This window comes from Epinephelus lanceolatus, chromosome 10 (assembly GCF_041903045.1).
Source record: "Epinephelus lanceolatus isolate andai-2023 chromosome 10, ASM4190304v1, whole genome shotgun sequence".
NCBI lineage: Eukaryota > Metazoa > Chordata > Actinopteri > Perciformes > Serranidae > Epinephelus > Epinephelus lanceolatus.
This window is the reverse complement of record NC_135743.1, coordinates 4,651,851-4,667,667: the sequence shown is the minus strand read 5'-3', so window position 1 is coordinate 4,667,667 and position 15,817 is coordinate 4,651,851. Positions and strand designations below refer to the sequence as shown.

The 15,817-nt window shown below is 39.2% G+C and overlaps 2 protein-coding genes across 2 annotated transcripts in view; both read right to left on the bottom strand.

Moving 5' to 3' along the window:
• The window catches only part of LOC117266300 (protein NLRC3-like), an 18,921-nt gene extending 14,348 nt beyond the window's left edge, over positions 1-4,573 (bottom strand). Inside the window, exons 1-4 of the mRNA XM_033641419.2 lie at positions 4,526-4,573; positions 3,700-3,784; positions 3,372-3,461; positions 2,330-2,437 (exon numbers count right to left, since the gene is read on the bottom strand). Coding sequence (XP_033497310.2) covers positions 2,330-2,437; positions 3,372-3,461; positions 3,700-3,770 — 269 coding nt within the window. The 5' untranslated portion in view covers positions 3,771-3,784; positions 4,526-4,573. The remainder of the gene's footprint in view (positions 1-2,329; positions 2,438-3,371; positions 3,462-3,699; positions 3,785-4,525) is intronic.
• On the bottom strand, positions 3,442-15,817 carry LOC144464460 (uncharacterized). Its single transcript, XM_078171321.1, has 12 exons — positions 14,887-15,817; positions 11,759-14,482; positions 11,060-11,194; positions 10,616-10,750; positions 10,356-10,424; positions 9,377-9,471; positions 9,142-9,268; positions 8,920-9,040; positions 8,765-8,835; positions 8,466-8,602; positions 3,700-3,784; positions 3,442-3,461 (listed from the first exon to the last, which is right to left on the bottom strand). Exons 2-10 carry the CDS (start codon positions 14,459-14,461, stop codon positions 8,486-8,488), a joined length of 3,573 nt encoding a protein of 1,190 aa, XP_078027447.1. The 5' UTR covers positions 14,462-14,482; positions 14,887-15,817; the 3' UTR covers positions 3,442-3,461; positions 3,700-3,784; positions 8,466-8,485.

Below are 15,817 nucleotides of genomic sequence, written 5' to 3'. Positions count from 1 at the left end.
AAGGCGAATCCTGGCGGTTGTGGGTTGAACGGGGGTCACAGACAGGAATAGTCCGACTCCAGGTCCAGTAATTTCCTCTTTCGTTGGTGTCATGACTGCTCAGTAGTACCTGAACAGCCGAGCTGTGGCGGCACACAGGTATGTGGCGTGTCAGAGGAGAAATGAGCCGTTCACATTTCTCTCTTTGTGGCAGGTAACGGTCCACAAACCTCACCGCACTTTAGGGACTGTTCTTTACTTATGGAGGGACTGTTCTTTACTTGTCAGGGGAGGAGGGTGGCTGGTTGATTTTTATTTTATTTATTTATTTTATTTTGATCCCCCCTATTGAGAATGGGACGGACGGACGGAAGGACAACCCAAAAACAACCCAAAAACATAATGCCTCCGGCCACGGCTTTCCCCAGCATGAAAACAAATGATTGTTAAGATGCTTCTAAAAATGTGCAGTAATTCAGCCTCTCTGAGACTTAACCATGGACAGTTCTAACCTCAAGGTGATCATGCTTTTGCCTTCATTGCTCCTCAGTTATTCAGCCCCGACCTTTAAACATCCTCCAAACTTCTCTGCTCTGAGGACCTGAGGCTCCTCTCTCCAACTCTACTCCGTAGAAAGGGGATTACCATGTCACGCTTTCTCAGTCAAGTAACATTTTGAAAATGATCCTAAAAGTGGTGAGCAGCTAATGAAGAAGAAAAAACTATTTTGACCATCTCTGGACCAAAGTTCTTGAAAGTCTTGCGATGTGTTCACAGTTAGTCTAGAAGCATGAGGACAGTTAAAAGGGTGTTTGACCACACTGCACTCTAAAGCACTATTCGGACGGGATTAGTTTTACATGGGCACGTGGGGTAATGTCACTTTACCACAGGACGTCAGTAATATTAATGGCCGATTCACATGGGATAAGAAATATCAGTAAAACTACCACAAGTGGGAGGGGTAAATCCATTCACGCACCGCCGTCCCCCCCTCCTGTCGTCATGTGCATATGATAGGACTGTCAAAAGCACCATGAAATTGAGTTTGAATATTTTTGAATTAATTTAGTAGAGTTCGAATAATATTAGAATTTATTATTATTAGTAGTAGTAGTAGTATTAGTATTAGTATTATTTTTTTTTTTTTTTACAAAAAAAAACCACAACAAATAAGATGCTTATTGCTGACGCAACATGAACATGACACTCAGATGAAAACACCCGTTCTGACCTCACTGAAGTGCCAGGTATGATCAACTTCTGCCTCACTATCTGAGCAATATTTGTTTTAGTTTAGTTTATTTACTTTATTAATCCCCCTGAGGGGAAATTCAATGTTTTCACTCTTGCTTGTCAATTACACACAGGTCCAAAAGACACACACATGCACAAACAGGACCTATACATGCACAAAGTGGAGAGATGTCAGAGTGAGGGGGCTGCCCTTGGTGAGGCGCCCTAAGCGGTTGGGGGATTCAGTGCCTTGCTCAAGGGCACCTCGGCAGTGCCCAGAAGGGGAACTGGCACCTCTCCAGCCACCAGTCCACACTCCATATTTTGGTCCGGTTAGGGACTCAAACAGACAACCCTCCGGTTCCCAACCCAAGACCCTATGGACTGAGCCACTGCTGCCCTTCAGTGCGTAGTTTTCCACCACAAGAGTGGATCCTGGTCGGCTTGTAGTGGTGTCTCATTCTGGTAACGTTTCATCTCTTCTTCAAAAAGTGTAGGCAGGGAGGCAGCAGGTGCAACACTCTCCCTGTATGTTTCCCGAACAGGTCACACATCGCGGACAGTGCAGTGGGTGGTGTTGGCGCAGCGGGCTCCTCCGTCGGCGCCTCTCCCTCCCGCTGCATCCCGAACAGGATTCGCCGTGATATATAACATTATTGATAGTATTAATTAATTATTAATGATATTCAAATGATCAAATTTAGGTTTGAACTTATAAAATAAAAAATATATTCGAATATATTTCTAACTTCGATTTTTTTTTTTTTTTTTTTGACAGCCCTAACACACATATTTACTGCTGGTCTATTCGCACAGGATTAGTATTACCTGAGGTAATTGTCCTGGACCCTTTTACAGAAGGTAAAAGTTGCGGTAATCTTTACTGACATCATGCGGTAATGATTACTAACATGGCACATTCGGACGGGACTAAAATCTCTGGTAATTATTACTTTACCCCTCATCCCTATGTAAAACTAATCCCGTCCGAATAGGGCTTAAGACATTCATTATTAGGACAGACTGGCAGAAATAACATTGCAAATAACAAAAAGAGGTGTAGTTAGAAGATGACTAAGAGGAAATAAATGCTCAAAAGGTTCTGATGACTTACACAGAAAGTGAATCTTGCTGTCTGAACACCATGGGGTAATCCATGGACTGGTCACTCTTCATGGACACAAGGCTTGGTGCAGGAGAATCTGCTCTTTCCTGCTCAGACCTTAAAGAAATGGAGCATTGACAGACAGGTGGAGGTGTTAGAAGCTCAGTGACTGAAGAGAGATCTGGTACTTTTGAGAAAGGAAGAAAAAAAACACTCCCTGAAGAAACAAAGTTCAGGCTACATCACATTTAAAACAGATTAAACATGGGTTCTAAATCTATACAACACATGGACAATGTTGAGCTGTAGTTATTAAAAGACGAGGCAGACAGATTTAAATACATAAAGCAGTACTGTTAAAGTAGCATTATATAATATTGTTATACTCCATCTCAGAGAATTCATGCTCAAAATGTTCTGCTGACTCAGGCCCTGATAATGAGCTCAATGAGCTCTGCGTCTGTGTACATCCGTGTACTCCATGGTCAAATAAATACGGTCGGTCATCAAATTCAAATGGCTCATCCAGATCCAGTTGGTCAAAATCAGGTAAAAATTCAGCCATGACTACTCCAAACAGAGTAACTCCTCGCGTTTGTAAGTTCACTCCAGCGGTAACTTCCTGCAACAACTTTAAATTTCCCGAGACGTGAGATTTCAGAGCCAGTCCACGGACGTACATGGACGCAGAGCTCATTGAAACTGAAGAGCGGACGAGGAGAGAGAGGGAGCAGCAACAGGCAGAGGAACATGTCTGAATCCAGCTAAAGGTAAACACAGACGGTCATTTCTCCTTCCCGTTACGTTGTCAGATAATTATACTAACAATCCGAGGCTATCTGTGTGAAAAAAATGCACTTTTAGTGGACGTATTTTGAGTGCCCTATTATTTAATATAGCCCGCGCTCACGGGCTGCAGGCAGGTCAGCCCTAGCTTCGTACTGGAGAAATGTCACATACTGAACATCCTATCACTCATTTAGACAAAAGTAGATCGGAAAATAGTGTCCAGGTTGAAAAAACATTAGTTCCCCTTTAAGTTAATTCTTACTGTTTGAAAACCATGGGGTAATCCATGGAGTGGTCACTCCATGAGAATCTGCAGGAGAATCTGCTCTTTTCTGCTCTTTTCTGCTCAGTCCTAAAAGAGATGGAGCATTGACAGACAGGTTAAGTTAGGTTACAACACACAGTAAACCAAATTTCAATCAGACCTTAAAACCTAGAAGCCTTTTGACTAGAAGCCAAAAACTTTGAATCCAAGAAACAGAAACATTTGTGAGAGTCTGAATGAGTAACATCCTCCTCTTTAACACAGCACTGAGACTTTCCTGACTCTTTACACATACTTTTAACATGGACAGTCCTCTTCATCTTACCTCTCATCTCCCTCAGACAGAGAGGTGCTGAAGGTCGGGACCCCCTCATCTTTCTCCTCAGACTGACTCATGGTAGACAGTACACCTAAACACAAACACACCCAACATGTTGTATTAGCTGGGCTGATAACAAATAACGTCGAAGACCTAGTTAGACCTAATAACAAGGTCTAAATTACAATTGTGATCCATCCTGTCAGTAGAATTCTAGTGAGAGATCCATCCAAGGTTTGTGACATCACATCAACAGATTTAAAAATCAAAATAGGTGTTCATAAATCAGATCCTTAACCTCAGTGAAAGTAGCAAAACTACAGTGTAAAAATCACAAGTCCTGCCTTTGAATTTAAAAACTGAATATTTAGATCATAATTAGTTGATTTAACGATTAGTTCATCGGCAGAAAAATAGTTTTAATAGTTAAAAACGCTCTGGTTCAAGTTCCTCCAAAGTCAGGATTTGCTGTTTTTTTCTCTTTCATATGATTTTAAACCAAGTATCTTTGAGATTTGAACAAAATAAGACTCAGAATAGACTAAATGATAATCAGTTAATAATATTAATGTTGCAGCTGGTCACGGTGGAGCTGACTTTACTTTACGTGCAATTAACCTTTCATCATATTCTGATTAAAGGTTTTGTGTACAAATCTTTCTCTGCAAAGTAACAGGCTGCAGTAACTAAAGCTGTCAAAAAATATTGTGGAGTGTTACTTGTGAAAGTAGAAAGTAAAAGTAAGTCAAAATTGAATGTAAAAGTACTGAGTGTCCACTGCTGCTGGACTGCACGGCTGCGTTTCACTCTGAGTAACCATGAAAATAAAAACCTGCTGACTTTACATCCACATCAAGTGACCAGGATGTTCTTCCTTCATCAGAAGAGGAAACACTGACAGAGAGACGAAGATAATTCCTTCCTGTAACTCACTGGAGTCATTTCACCTGACACAGTCTGCATAATTCACCATCACCAAAAAACCTGTATGACAGCAAACACTATTATTGTAGAAGGACAAAGTCCCAGGACATGTGATGTTTACAGTTGGTGGCCCCGCCCTGCTTCAAGTCCTCCTCTTCCTGTATCGCAGCTGCCGCCCTTGTGCTTACAGCAATCTTCTGGTTACCTCCTCCTATAAGAGTCAAGTTCCTCTTATCATGACTGCTCTGCTGTGCTGTCCTCCTCAAAAACAACTTTCTAACCCACTATCTCCAATACCAGCTGTGGGCCTGTCACATGACCTGTCCCCCCATTTACCTACTTCCATTTCTCCTCAGTGTTTTCTTTTCTTTTGCATTTCTCAAAATTAAACATTCAGCAGTTATGTTTTTGACACCACTGGGTTCACATCCACACAGCTTCTATTGAGCTTGTTTCCCCAGCTTGTCCACTAATGAACCCACAGACCCACATAAATGTGACATCTGTACCTTTTTTTTTTACTGTGTTAACTTCTGTAATTTCTTTACGCATCAGCTGGTAAAGGTGGAGCTGATTTACAGTATTTTATCTGCAGGGTAGGCTCGTCTAAACTTCACCCTGGGGATCAATAAAGTTTGATCTTAATCACAATTTATTTGTTGACTGTGCTTTTTATTGTCAATCTGAATCTGCAAACTAACATGTGACTTAAATATCTAATAAGGTTAATTCAGGGTGAGTGGGACATCAGGTTGGGTGGGACAGTATAAGTAAATTGGCTGTATTTTCTCCCCTGGTCACTGAAAATAAAAACTTTTTTTGCTGAGCCTTGCTGTGAAACCACATTATCAGAGTTGCTTACACTCATTGGTGTGATGTCACATGTGGGGGCGGGGCCAACATCAATCAGGAAGTTGACCCTGCATAACCCAAGGTGAGGAAAATGGCATAAGATTTTGATTGTTATGATCATAAGGTTATAAAAACGTTTTTGCCAAGATATTGCAGAAATATTTGCTGGAAACATGAATTTGATGCACTTCTACAATAAAATCAGAAAAAAATGTTAAGATTATGTTCATATTTATGGAATTAGGCTATTTTTATTTTGTCCCACCCACCCAAACTCTGTTTGCAGCATGGTTTTGGGTGAGTGGGACAGCACCAAAAGGCACTCTTAATGAATAAAAATGATCAATCCTGCCATAGGGAATCATTATATATGTTCCAGATTAATAGTTCCTAACCTTCTTGTGTGTGCAGACCCAAAATCTACCACACAATTGTTGATGGAGCACCTCAATTTTACTGCTAGCCCAACTACCTAGCTAGCAAAACAGCTAGCATAAACAGCAAGTGTACCCAGCCTACTAGGGATGCATGATAACAGATTATTTCCCAGGATCTAATTTGCAGATTGTCCCCAACTCTTCAAGCCTATTGTTGATGACAGGATATATAGAGGAACACACACACACACACACACACACACACACACACACATATACACACACCCCTGCCAATACAATGCAACACAGTTATCAGATAATATGTGTACTAGATGCAGACGTAAAGGCTTTTCAAAGTAACAACAGTAGGGAACATTTGTTCATCAAGTGTCAACCTATACAAAGTTTAGACTTGATTTCTTTCCAAACTAATCCCGATTAATCCACTGCAGAAAGAATGGCACCAGAGAGGCAGAGAGGGAATGAGAAGGCAAGAAGAAAAGTAAAGGGAGAGAACAAAAAGTTAAACAAATGTGTTGTCCCACTCACCCAAATCTCACACACAAAAACAAATTTTAGTCAGTTCACAAAAAAGGGTATGCCATGCATCCATGGAACATAATCAGATCTTCTTTCCTCCTCAAATGGATAGGTAACATCTTCAGCATTACAGAAATGTATCATATGTTGGGTTATTTTTTGAAATCCATAGCCAGAAATCTCACACAATGCAGAAAACCAAAAACTGTCCCACTCACCCTGAACTTACCCTAAATGCAGTACAGCAGAAACAGAAGGCTGCAGAAAATATTCGGTTAAGTTCAAGTACCTCTTCAGTGGCTGACTAAATGTAGGTTCATCATGGTTAATCATATTCAATTTTGACCATTGGCCATTATTTCAAGACAAATGTCTCAATCTGTCAAACGTCACTACATCAGGTATAAAATAAAAAGTGGAACCAGTCGCTGTCACTAGGTGTGACTGTCACTTCATGTAGCTAGGTAAAGTTGGAAAGATATTGGCAGATTCGAACTTCCGGGATCAGTAACTCTTAAGTGAAACGTTGTTAAAACACAAAACACACATATTTTCAATCGTAGTAAGATAGACAACGAGCTACAACATAATATTCATCAAAATGAGCCGTCCTCTGAGCCACACCAAGAACATTGGTGTTTACGTGCAGCCGGCTTTGAGCACAGCGCGCAGGGACCGTCTACAAAGTGCAACACCGAAAAGAGATATTACAAAAATATTCAATAACGTCACTATAATACAGTGTAGTGTCACCAAACTCACTCCACACTTCATTGGTCTCCTACAGAGTACACTACAACACTTGGTTGGAAAGAAAGGCATTTTACATAATTTCTGGCAATTTTTATTAGGAATATTAATCAATAATTTCAATATGATGCAGTGTAGTGTCACCAAACTCACTCCACACTTCATTGGTCTCCTACAGAGTACACTACAGCACTTGGTTGGAAAGAAAGGCATTTTACATAATTTCTGGCAATTTTTCTTAGGAATATTAATCAATAATTTCAATATGATGCAGTGTAGTGTCACCAAACTCACTCCACACTTCATTGGTCTCCTACAGAGTACACTACAGCACTTGGTTTGAAAGAAAGGCATTTTATATAATTTCTGGCAATTTTTCTTAGGAATATTAATCAATAATTTCAATATGATGCAGTGTAGGGTCACCAAACTCACTCCACACTTCATTGGTCTCCTACAGAGTACACTACAGCACTTGGTTTGAAAGAAAGGCATTTTATATAATTTCTGGCAATTTTTATTAGGAATATTAATCAATAATTTCAATATGATGCAGTGTAGTGTCACCAAACTCACTCCACACTTCATTGGTCTCCTACAGAGTACACTACAGCACTTGGTTTGAAAGAAAGGCATTTTACATAATTTCTGGCAATTTTTATTAGGAATATTAATCAATAATTTCAATATGATGCAGTGTAGTGTCACCAAACTCACTCCACACTTCATTGGTCTCCTACAGAGTACACTACAACACTTGGTTTGAATGAAAGGGATTTTTAATAAGCTCTGGGAATTTTTCTAAGTAATATTAATCAATAACTTCACTATAATTGTTGCAGCCACAGCCTGGCCTCCAGTTTTTTTCTTGTGTTTCCCCTACCCTTGTGTCTCCTGTGCCACCCTGTGTGTTTCTCTGTGTGTCTGTGTCTGTGTGGTGGGCGTGGCGCTCCTCTGCTTCCAGCTCCCTGGTCACTGCTGATCTGACACACCAAGCCAGTCACATGCAATCCATCAGCTCATCAGCCCTGCATATATCTACCCCAGTTTTCCAGCCGCTGATTCCACTACAACACTCGGTTTGAAAGAAAGGCATTTTTCATAATTTCTGGGAATTTTAGTAGGAATGTTAATCAATCAGAGACTCAAAAACAACATTTTGATTATCTGTGATACAGTAAAATTACATGAAAAATAACTACGGCAAAATGAACGTTCCTAGAATAGACACCCACACACACACACACACACATCTCACTGTACATTATTAATGACAGAAGTTCACAGTCCTATTTTTACATAGAAAGTCTATCTCAGGTAAGACCTCACCAAAGTCACCTACAGCCTCTTTATTTAGGGTCGTTGCACAGTACACAATACCAAGGGGTATCTGTGTTTGGTGTCGTTGCCGCTGTCATTCCAAGGCACTGCATGTGAAACCATTTTGTGCAAGTTTCACACTGAATCTACAGGGATAAATTCATTAAACATATTAAGAAAATGTTACCTCTATGTAATGCATAAAAGTATATAATATTTGAATAATTTAATGTTGTGTCTGGTTCTTAACCCCAGATTATCTACTGATTATCCACTATTCAGATTATCTATTGATGTCTAAATCTCACCCAGACAGCATCAACAGCAGTCTTGGGCAGGTCCTCATTGCCACAGAAGGAACAGAACTCATCCTTTGAAACTGCAAAAAAGGAAATACAGGTCTTTATTACTGTTAAGTTTGTAGGAAGTGTTTGACATATCAATGTAATATTTTGAGCAATACCTGATCCTTTCAGAATTTCTTCTGCCATGTCTCTTCTTAGATTTTGAAGAGATTTTTTGGATGTGTTAATGTGAAACCTCTTTGGGATGTTTGGAAACTGTGTCACGGTCATCTTGGCCATCTGTAGAGATGGCAAAACAACACGTGTACTGTGTACGATCATCTTACATAGTAAAACTACATGCTGTTTTATCATAAAGAAAACATATTGCGTAGAATCACCTGCATGACAAAGATCCCACAACTGGTGTCATCTTTCTGGAAGGTGTGCGTTATCTTGCCAGGCTGCCACTTGATGTTAACCCAGTCCTCCTTTCCAAGTCTGTTCCGGCGCATTTTGAAATACTGTCTACAGGTTGAAAGTAAAATACATTTTTGCTTTACCTTTGCGCTTACTCTATGGCTTGACAGAATGTGTTTGTAACCTATTTACTTCCCATAATCTATTTAATATTACCCAAATCTGTAGCCAGCCTTTCTGGAGTCCTCGACTTCATTTGACCCTTGTAGAGGATCAACGACAAAAATGTGGTTTGAAAGGGCATGAAGATACTGTAACATAAAAAGGTAGCATCATTAAACCATATACCATCTTCAAATGTGTCATTAACAACAACAGCAACAATAATAAAACTAGAAAAGCACTCAGAGTGCAGATCTCCACCAAGTAGCTGATATTCCCTCCCCTTCTGCATCATATTTTGCAGCCTGCATCACAAATATATGCCTTCACTATGGAGAGACGGTGGTGTATTTATTTCATTTTTATTTTGTACTAACACAGAATATAATGTTTTTTTTTGTATTTCTAACACAGAACATTAATTTCAACTTTTTTAAACAATATTTTTAGCAAGTAGAACAAGATGTGCTTTCTGGCCACCAGATGGCGCTATTTTCACCATGTTAATTGCTGCTGAGGCTGTCAGACCATAGACTTTATTTATTATTTTATCCCCTTTGCTTCAACTAATCACCACCAAAATTTTATCATCTGTTCCTTGTCCCATTTTCCACATTTCCTGAAAATTGCATTAAAATCCGTTCATAACTTTTTGAGTTATTTTGCAGACAAACAAACAAACAAACAAACAAACAGACAGACAAACAGACCAACACCGGCGAAAACATAACCTCCTTGGTGGAGGTAACAATAAGATTCATTTATGTAAAACTTCAAAACTGCAGTTGACAACTTGATGCACAGTAAGCCTCTTATTGTCTGTGAGTAGATTAATTATAAAATTTGATAAAAGTACATGAACTTTTATTAAAAGATTCAACTAATAGTAATCTATGTAGTTTTATTTACTTTATTATAGGTATTCATAAACCTTTATAGCAATTGCAAGGTTGATAGCATTTAAATGGACAAACCATGAGCCATACATAAATGCTGTAAAGACACATAGTACTATAAGTAGCTTTATACTCACCACAAACTTCCAGTGCACATTTCTTATGTTGACAAATCCAATGGCTCCATCATAGTCATCAAATGTGACCTGACAAAATGTGTGAAAATGGAAAAAGGACTGTATTTCTTTTGTAATATACTGAACCAAAAAAACAAATGATGAGAATATATTATGAATTTTCCTCCACTGGACCAACCAAAAAGGTGAAGTGGCTATTATAAATGTATTGGTTAAAAACAAGACTACTAAAGTGATAATATAATAATGATTACACTCACCTTTTTTAACCCTTGCCTTGCCATCTGCTCTCTTGTGCCATGTACAATTGCACCCACGGTGTAGTGATTCATGAGGTAGAGTCGGCCAGCAGTATCCTTAGAATTGAGGATGGCTCTAATGTAACATTCTATCACCTTTTGGAGAAAATTAATCACACAAAAATATTGGTATGTTGGTAATGGTAGTGTAGAGACTAAAGTTAATTCATATTTAATCACATTGTTGTCAACATGTTTGAGAATGGGTCATTGATGCAACACTTTAGCTAAAGACTGGTTTGTCTGAAGTCACATTCCAGACCTTCTTTCACGACAATCAACTTGTTAAATCATTTTATGCAGCAAAACTCATAACATTTTCACATAATTTTTAAAGGACTGATCCATCAACAAGTAGATTAATTTTAGATAAATCTGTGACATCAGTTCTGATGAGAAACTTGCCTCGCCTACGATGAGTTCATCAGGCCTCAAACTCTGAAATTCTCTGTGCCGCAGGGTGTAATTGTGCTTCTGTTCAGCATGTCGTACAACAGCCACAACAACTTTGGTTGGTTTGCATGTCCAAAGGGCCTCAACCTACAAGGATATGAACAATGAAACTGCAATCACTTCATACAGCATTTGCAATACTTTCAACATTCAACTGTCCTGAGTCTGTGATCTCTTTTAAGTCCCTTCTTAAAACATACTTTTATCGGACAGTCATTCCTGATTTTACTTGGGGTTTTATCTGTTTTTGTGTTTTTTGGACTTTTGTTTTAAACCTGATGTTTTATGACTTCTTTATCTTTGCCTTTGTGAAGCACTATATAATGTAGTTTTTGAGAAGTGCTCTATAAATAAAGATTATTATCATAATAATATTATTGTTATGGAGAAAGCTGCCATTAAACTATCCCACATCGTTCTGTATTCATGAATATTTTCTCACATTATTTAAAATTCTGTCAGTATTTTATGGGAGACTGTGTCCTGGGGTGAACACACCTTGGATGTGAATACAACTGCCTCACTGATGCTTAATGTTTGTAAATGCTTCCTTAGCAATGCTAGTATAGCTCTGGAAAGTGCAAATTACTCTGACTTGGTTTTAATCTGTTTTGAGCAGTCATTTCATTTTAGTGATCAGCAAAAAAGTACCTCTGTGGCAGACGTGGACCCTTTACTTGTGAGGACATTGCTGCTGTTCTTCCCATCTGCGCTCTCTTGAAGATCTTTGCCAGTGTTCAGAGTTGACTTTGCTCTCTTTGGAACTGGAATAGTGGTTGGAGCAGTATAAAATTTGGAACTGGCAGTCTGGGGCTTTGCTCCATCTCGCTTTGCCCAACCCTCCTGAGATTGAGTGAGGTCTTTTGGTAGCATGGGTTTAAGGAGTAACTGCTCAGAGAAGTTATGAGACATGATGTGTTCTCTGTATCTCCCCTGCAGAGAGCCATACATTTTCCTGACAAATGTCGCTGGCCTCAGTTGCCTCTGCTTTTTCAGAATTGACTGTTTGACAATTCCAAACCATCTCTCCACATGGCAGTTTGTGTCCCTTGTTTTACCTGGGCCAAATGTGTCATCTTCTTTGTCAGATGCATACCTTTTCAAATTCCCCAAAAGCAGACCACTCCACAGGGGAAAAATGCCAAGGTAGTTCTCAAAAAGGACATCAACAATGCCTGGGCAGAAGTATGGATTTTCCTCATCATGTGGGCTCTCGGCATCTGTTTTTTCGAGCTCTCTCTGTACCTCCTCCAGGACCCTCTTGAACTCATATGTGAAGGGAGATCTGCCAACAATTGTGTGGGCATTTCTTCTTTCTTCATCATCTTCCTCCTGAGCTAAGGGGCTGCCATCTAATTTTTCAGTTTCTTCCATGTCAGGAATGTTGCATTTTTTTATTAAGTCCTGCATGACTTTCAGATTACTCAGGACAATGTCATTGTTGTATTTGCCAATTAGTACAGTGCACAGTGAGCGGAAGATTTTGAGTGCTGCCGTCATTGAGGTACTGTTTTGTAACCTGGCAAAACCAAATGTTGCGAAATCCTTCAATCCTTTGTCTGCTGTTTTTCTTGAAATTGACTGAGTGACAGCTTTGATCACGTGTGCAGAGCATATGTGTAGCACTGTAAACATTCTGATGTCCTTCCATGTCTTCAGTTTTGAACAAATAGAAAAAGCCCTGTCTATGTAGCTAACAATGCTCTCTCTGTTGAATGACAGAAGAACACTTTGCATTAGTGCCCAGCTGTAATCTGTTTCAACTTGATGTACTCTTAGTTTTGTGTACTGCGACAGTTTTCTGCAGAACTGCATTAGCCAGAATGTGATTGGTGGTACAGAGTGTTCATTTGTCAGCATTTCACAGACTGGGAGGGGAGGTGCATTCGGACCCCCTCCAGGAAGAGTGAGAGAGTAGTAAAGGACTTTTTTGGTCTGCCCGGGAACTTTGGATGCAACATTACCTGTTGCATCTAGGTATAAGGTCAGCGGGATCTTCTTTCTCAGGTGTTGCACAACTATGCTTACTCCTGTTTCAGTATACATGTGTACACCAAAGGGGTCAACTTGAAAGTGCTGTATGTAGCCAGGCATCTTGGAAAATTTGGAGTCACATTCCTTCATGATATTTTGAGTGAGGTGCATCTCCATGAAAACATCATCATGAATTCTTTTCCCTTTACTAACCTCTGAACTTATCACTTTAAGAACATTTTTGTTCAGACTTCGTGTTATGTTTCCGGAAATCAGCTCGGCAACGGGTGTTTTTTTAAGTTTACTGTAGTACAGTTGGCTCACTCCTTTGTGTATAGCTCTTGCTATTTTCCCTCTTCTTGTGTTTACTGCAGGCCTGAATTTTTTTTCACTTGTTTTGTGTGACATTTTTCCTTTTTGGAGCACAGATATCTTAAGCAGGTTTTCTCCCACTGGCTCCCTTTTCTTTTTAAAGAAGTATTTTGTACTACAGGAAGGGAATGTACAAACAGCACTGATGTTTAAATATGGAGTATTAATTTTCCGGCTTTGAGGAGTTTTGATATGCTGGCTCTTGAAGGCAAGAGTACAACAGGGATTTTTCTGTCGGAAACTGTTGTATAAGACTTTGGTCCATGGTTGCCTCAGTTTTGTTGAGCCATGCAGTGGAACAATTGTCTGCCATTTCTTTCTGTTTACTGTAATTGTGAACCTCTTTGATACCACAGGCAACTTTCTCCATTGTTTTCTGTTCCATGTCTTTACATGTTTAGGTCGGGCTCCTGTCTGCAATGGCATCTTCTGTTGTTTGTCTTCTTCCTCATCTTTATGTGAGTCTTCATCTGTCACTTCCTGTGGTTGAACTCCTGTCTGTAATGACATCTCCTGTTGTTCGTCTTCTTCCTCATCTGTATGTGAGTCTTCATCTGTCACTTCCTGTGGTTGAACTCCTGTCTGTAATGACATCTCCTGTTGTTTGTCTTCTTCCTCATCTTTATGTGAGTCTTCATCTGTCACTTCCTGTGGTTGAACTCCTGCCTGTAATTCCTCTGCCTCATTCTCTTCTGTGTCCTCATCTGATACTAGGTCTCTAGCATGACTGTCTTCCTCTGACTTTTTTGTCTTGTCCTGTTGTTTAATAGTCAGGTCCCTCACGCCTTTTCTATTTCTGGTCCGTATAACCCATAGCCAATGACGGTTTTTCTTCTGATCTTGACCAAAAAGGGTTACAGATAGTTCAGACCAGATTTCTGAAGTATACTCTGTTCCTCTGTTTGTAATATTAACACTCTTCATTGATCTGACAAGAGCTTCCATTCCACCTGCCATTGCCCACAGGTCTTTCCTCTGAGCTCTGCTTCCTTTTTTAACTCTTCCCATTGTCTTTAAATTGCCTCTAACCTAGGGAAAGGGGGACAGGAAAAGCTAAAACATTTTGTCAAAATAAAGTGAGTTTGTGTAATAAAGTCTTGATAGAGCTAAACTCTACAGTAAAGCCATGGTTGTCATGTGACACAAGCAGTACATGAACATATCTATACATAACTAAGAACTAAAAAAATCACATTTACAGTTTTCCCATAAAAATGTCCTTAATTCGTAATTTCAGTATTATTTCAACATATGGTTAATGATAGGTTAGGGACATCATGTGTCTTTGTCTTTTCATGCTATTTCTTCAGATTCAGAAAATACACATTAGTTTGGAGCTGATATCCAGTAAAATTTCAGTTAGTTGAAGAGTCAGAACAAGTATACAAGCATAGTACAAATATGTTAATAACTACAATGAAAAGATTACTTACATAGAACCATGGAGCAGGACTGGGGGCACATTTTCAATGGAAACCATATGCATAGGCAGTTGACATATTCCTTTTTCCATGATAGAGGTTTTGCAGACTGAAATATCACTGCAGGTAGAGCTTAATTGAAAGTTGCTTCTGATTGGCTAGTGACTTACTCACCCCATCCATCCTTCATTTGATTGGTTCAAGGTAGTGGCAATTAGGCAACCACACCATACTAAAATGTAACAAAATTAAAATCCCCCAAATTATACTAAAGCCCTCTCTCCTGAGCTAATTGTTGTAGTACCACACAGGAGTGGTTGAACTGAGGTTTATGATACTACACTGTAATAGTTATTGAATATAATTACAAATAAAAATTCCCCCAAACTATGAAAAAATGCCTTTCTTTCCAACCAAGTGTTGTAGTGTACTCTGTAGGAGACCAATGAAGTGTGGAGTGAGTTTGGTGACACTACACTGCATCATATTGAAATTATTGATTAATATTCCTAAGAAAAATTGCCAGAAATTATGTAAAATGCCTTTCTTTCCAACCAAGTGTTGTAGTGTACTCTGTAGGAGACCAATGAAGTGTGGAGCAAGTTTGGTGACACTACACTGCATCATATTGAAATTATTGATTAATATTCCTAATAAAAATTGCCAGAAATTATGTAAGATGCCTTTCTTTCAAACCAAGTGCTGTAGTGCACTCTGTAGGAGACCAATGAAGTGTGGAGTGAGTTTGGTGACACTACACTGCATCATATTGAAATTATTAATATTCCTAATAAAAATTGCCAGAAATTATGTAAAATGCCTTTCTTTCAAACCAAGTGTTGTAGTGTACTCTGTAGGAGACCAATGAAGTGTGGAGTGAGTTTGGTGACACTACACTCCGTCATATTGAAATTATTGATTAATATTCCTAATAAAAATTGCC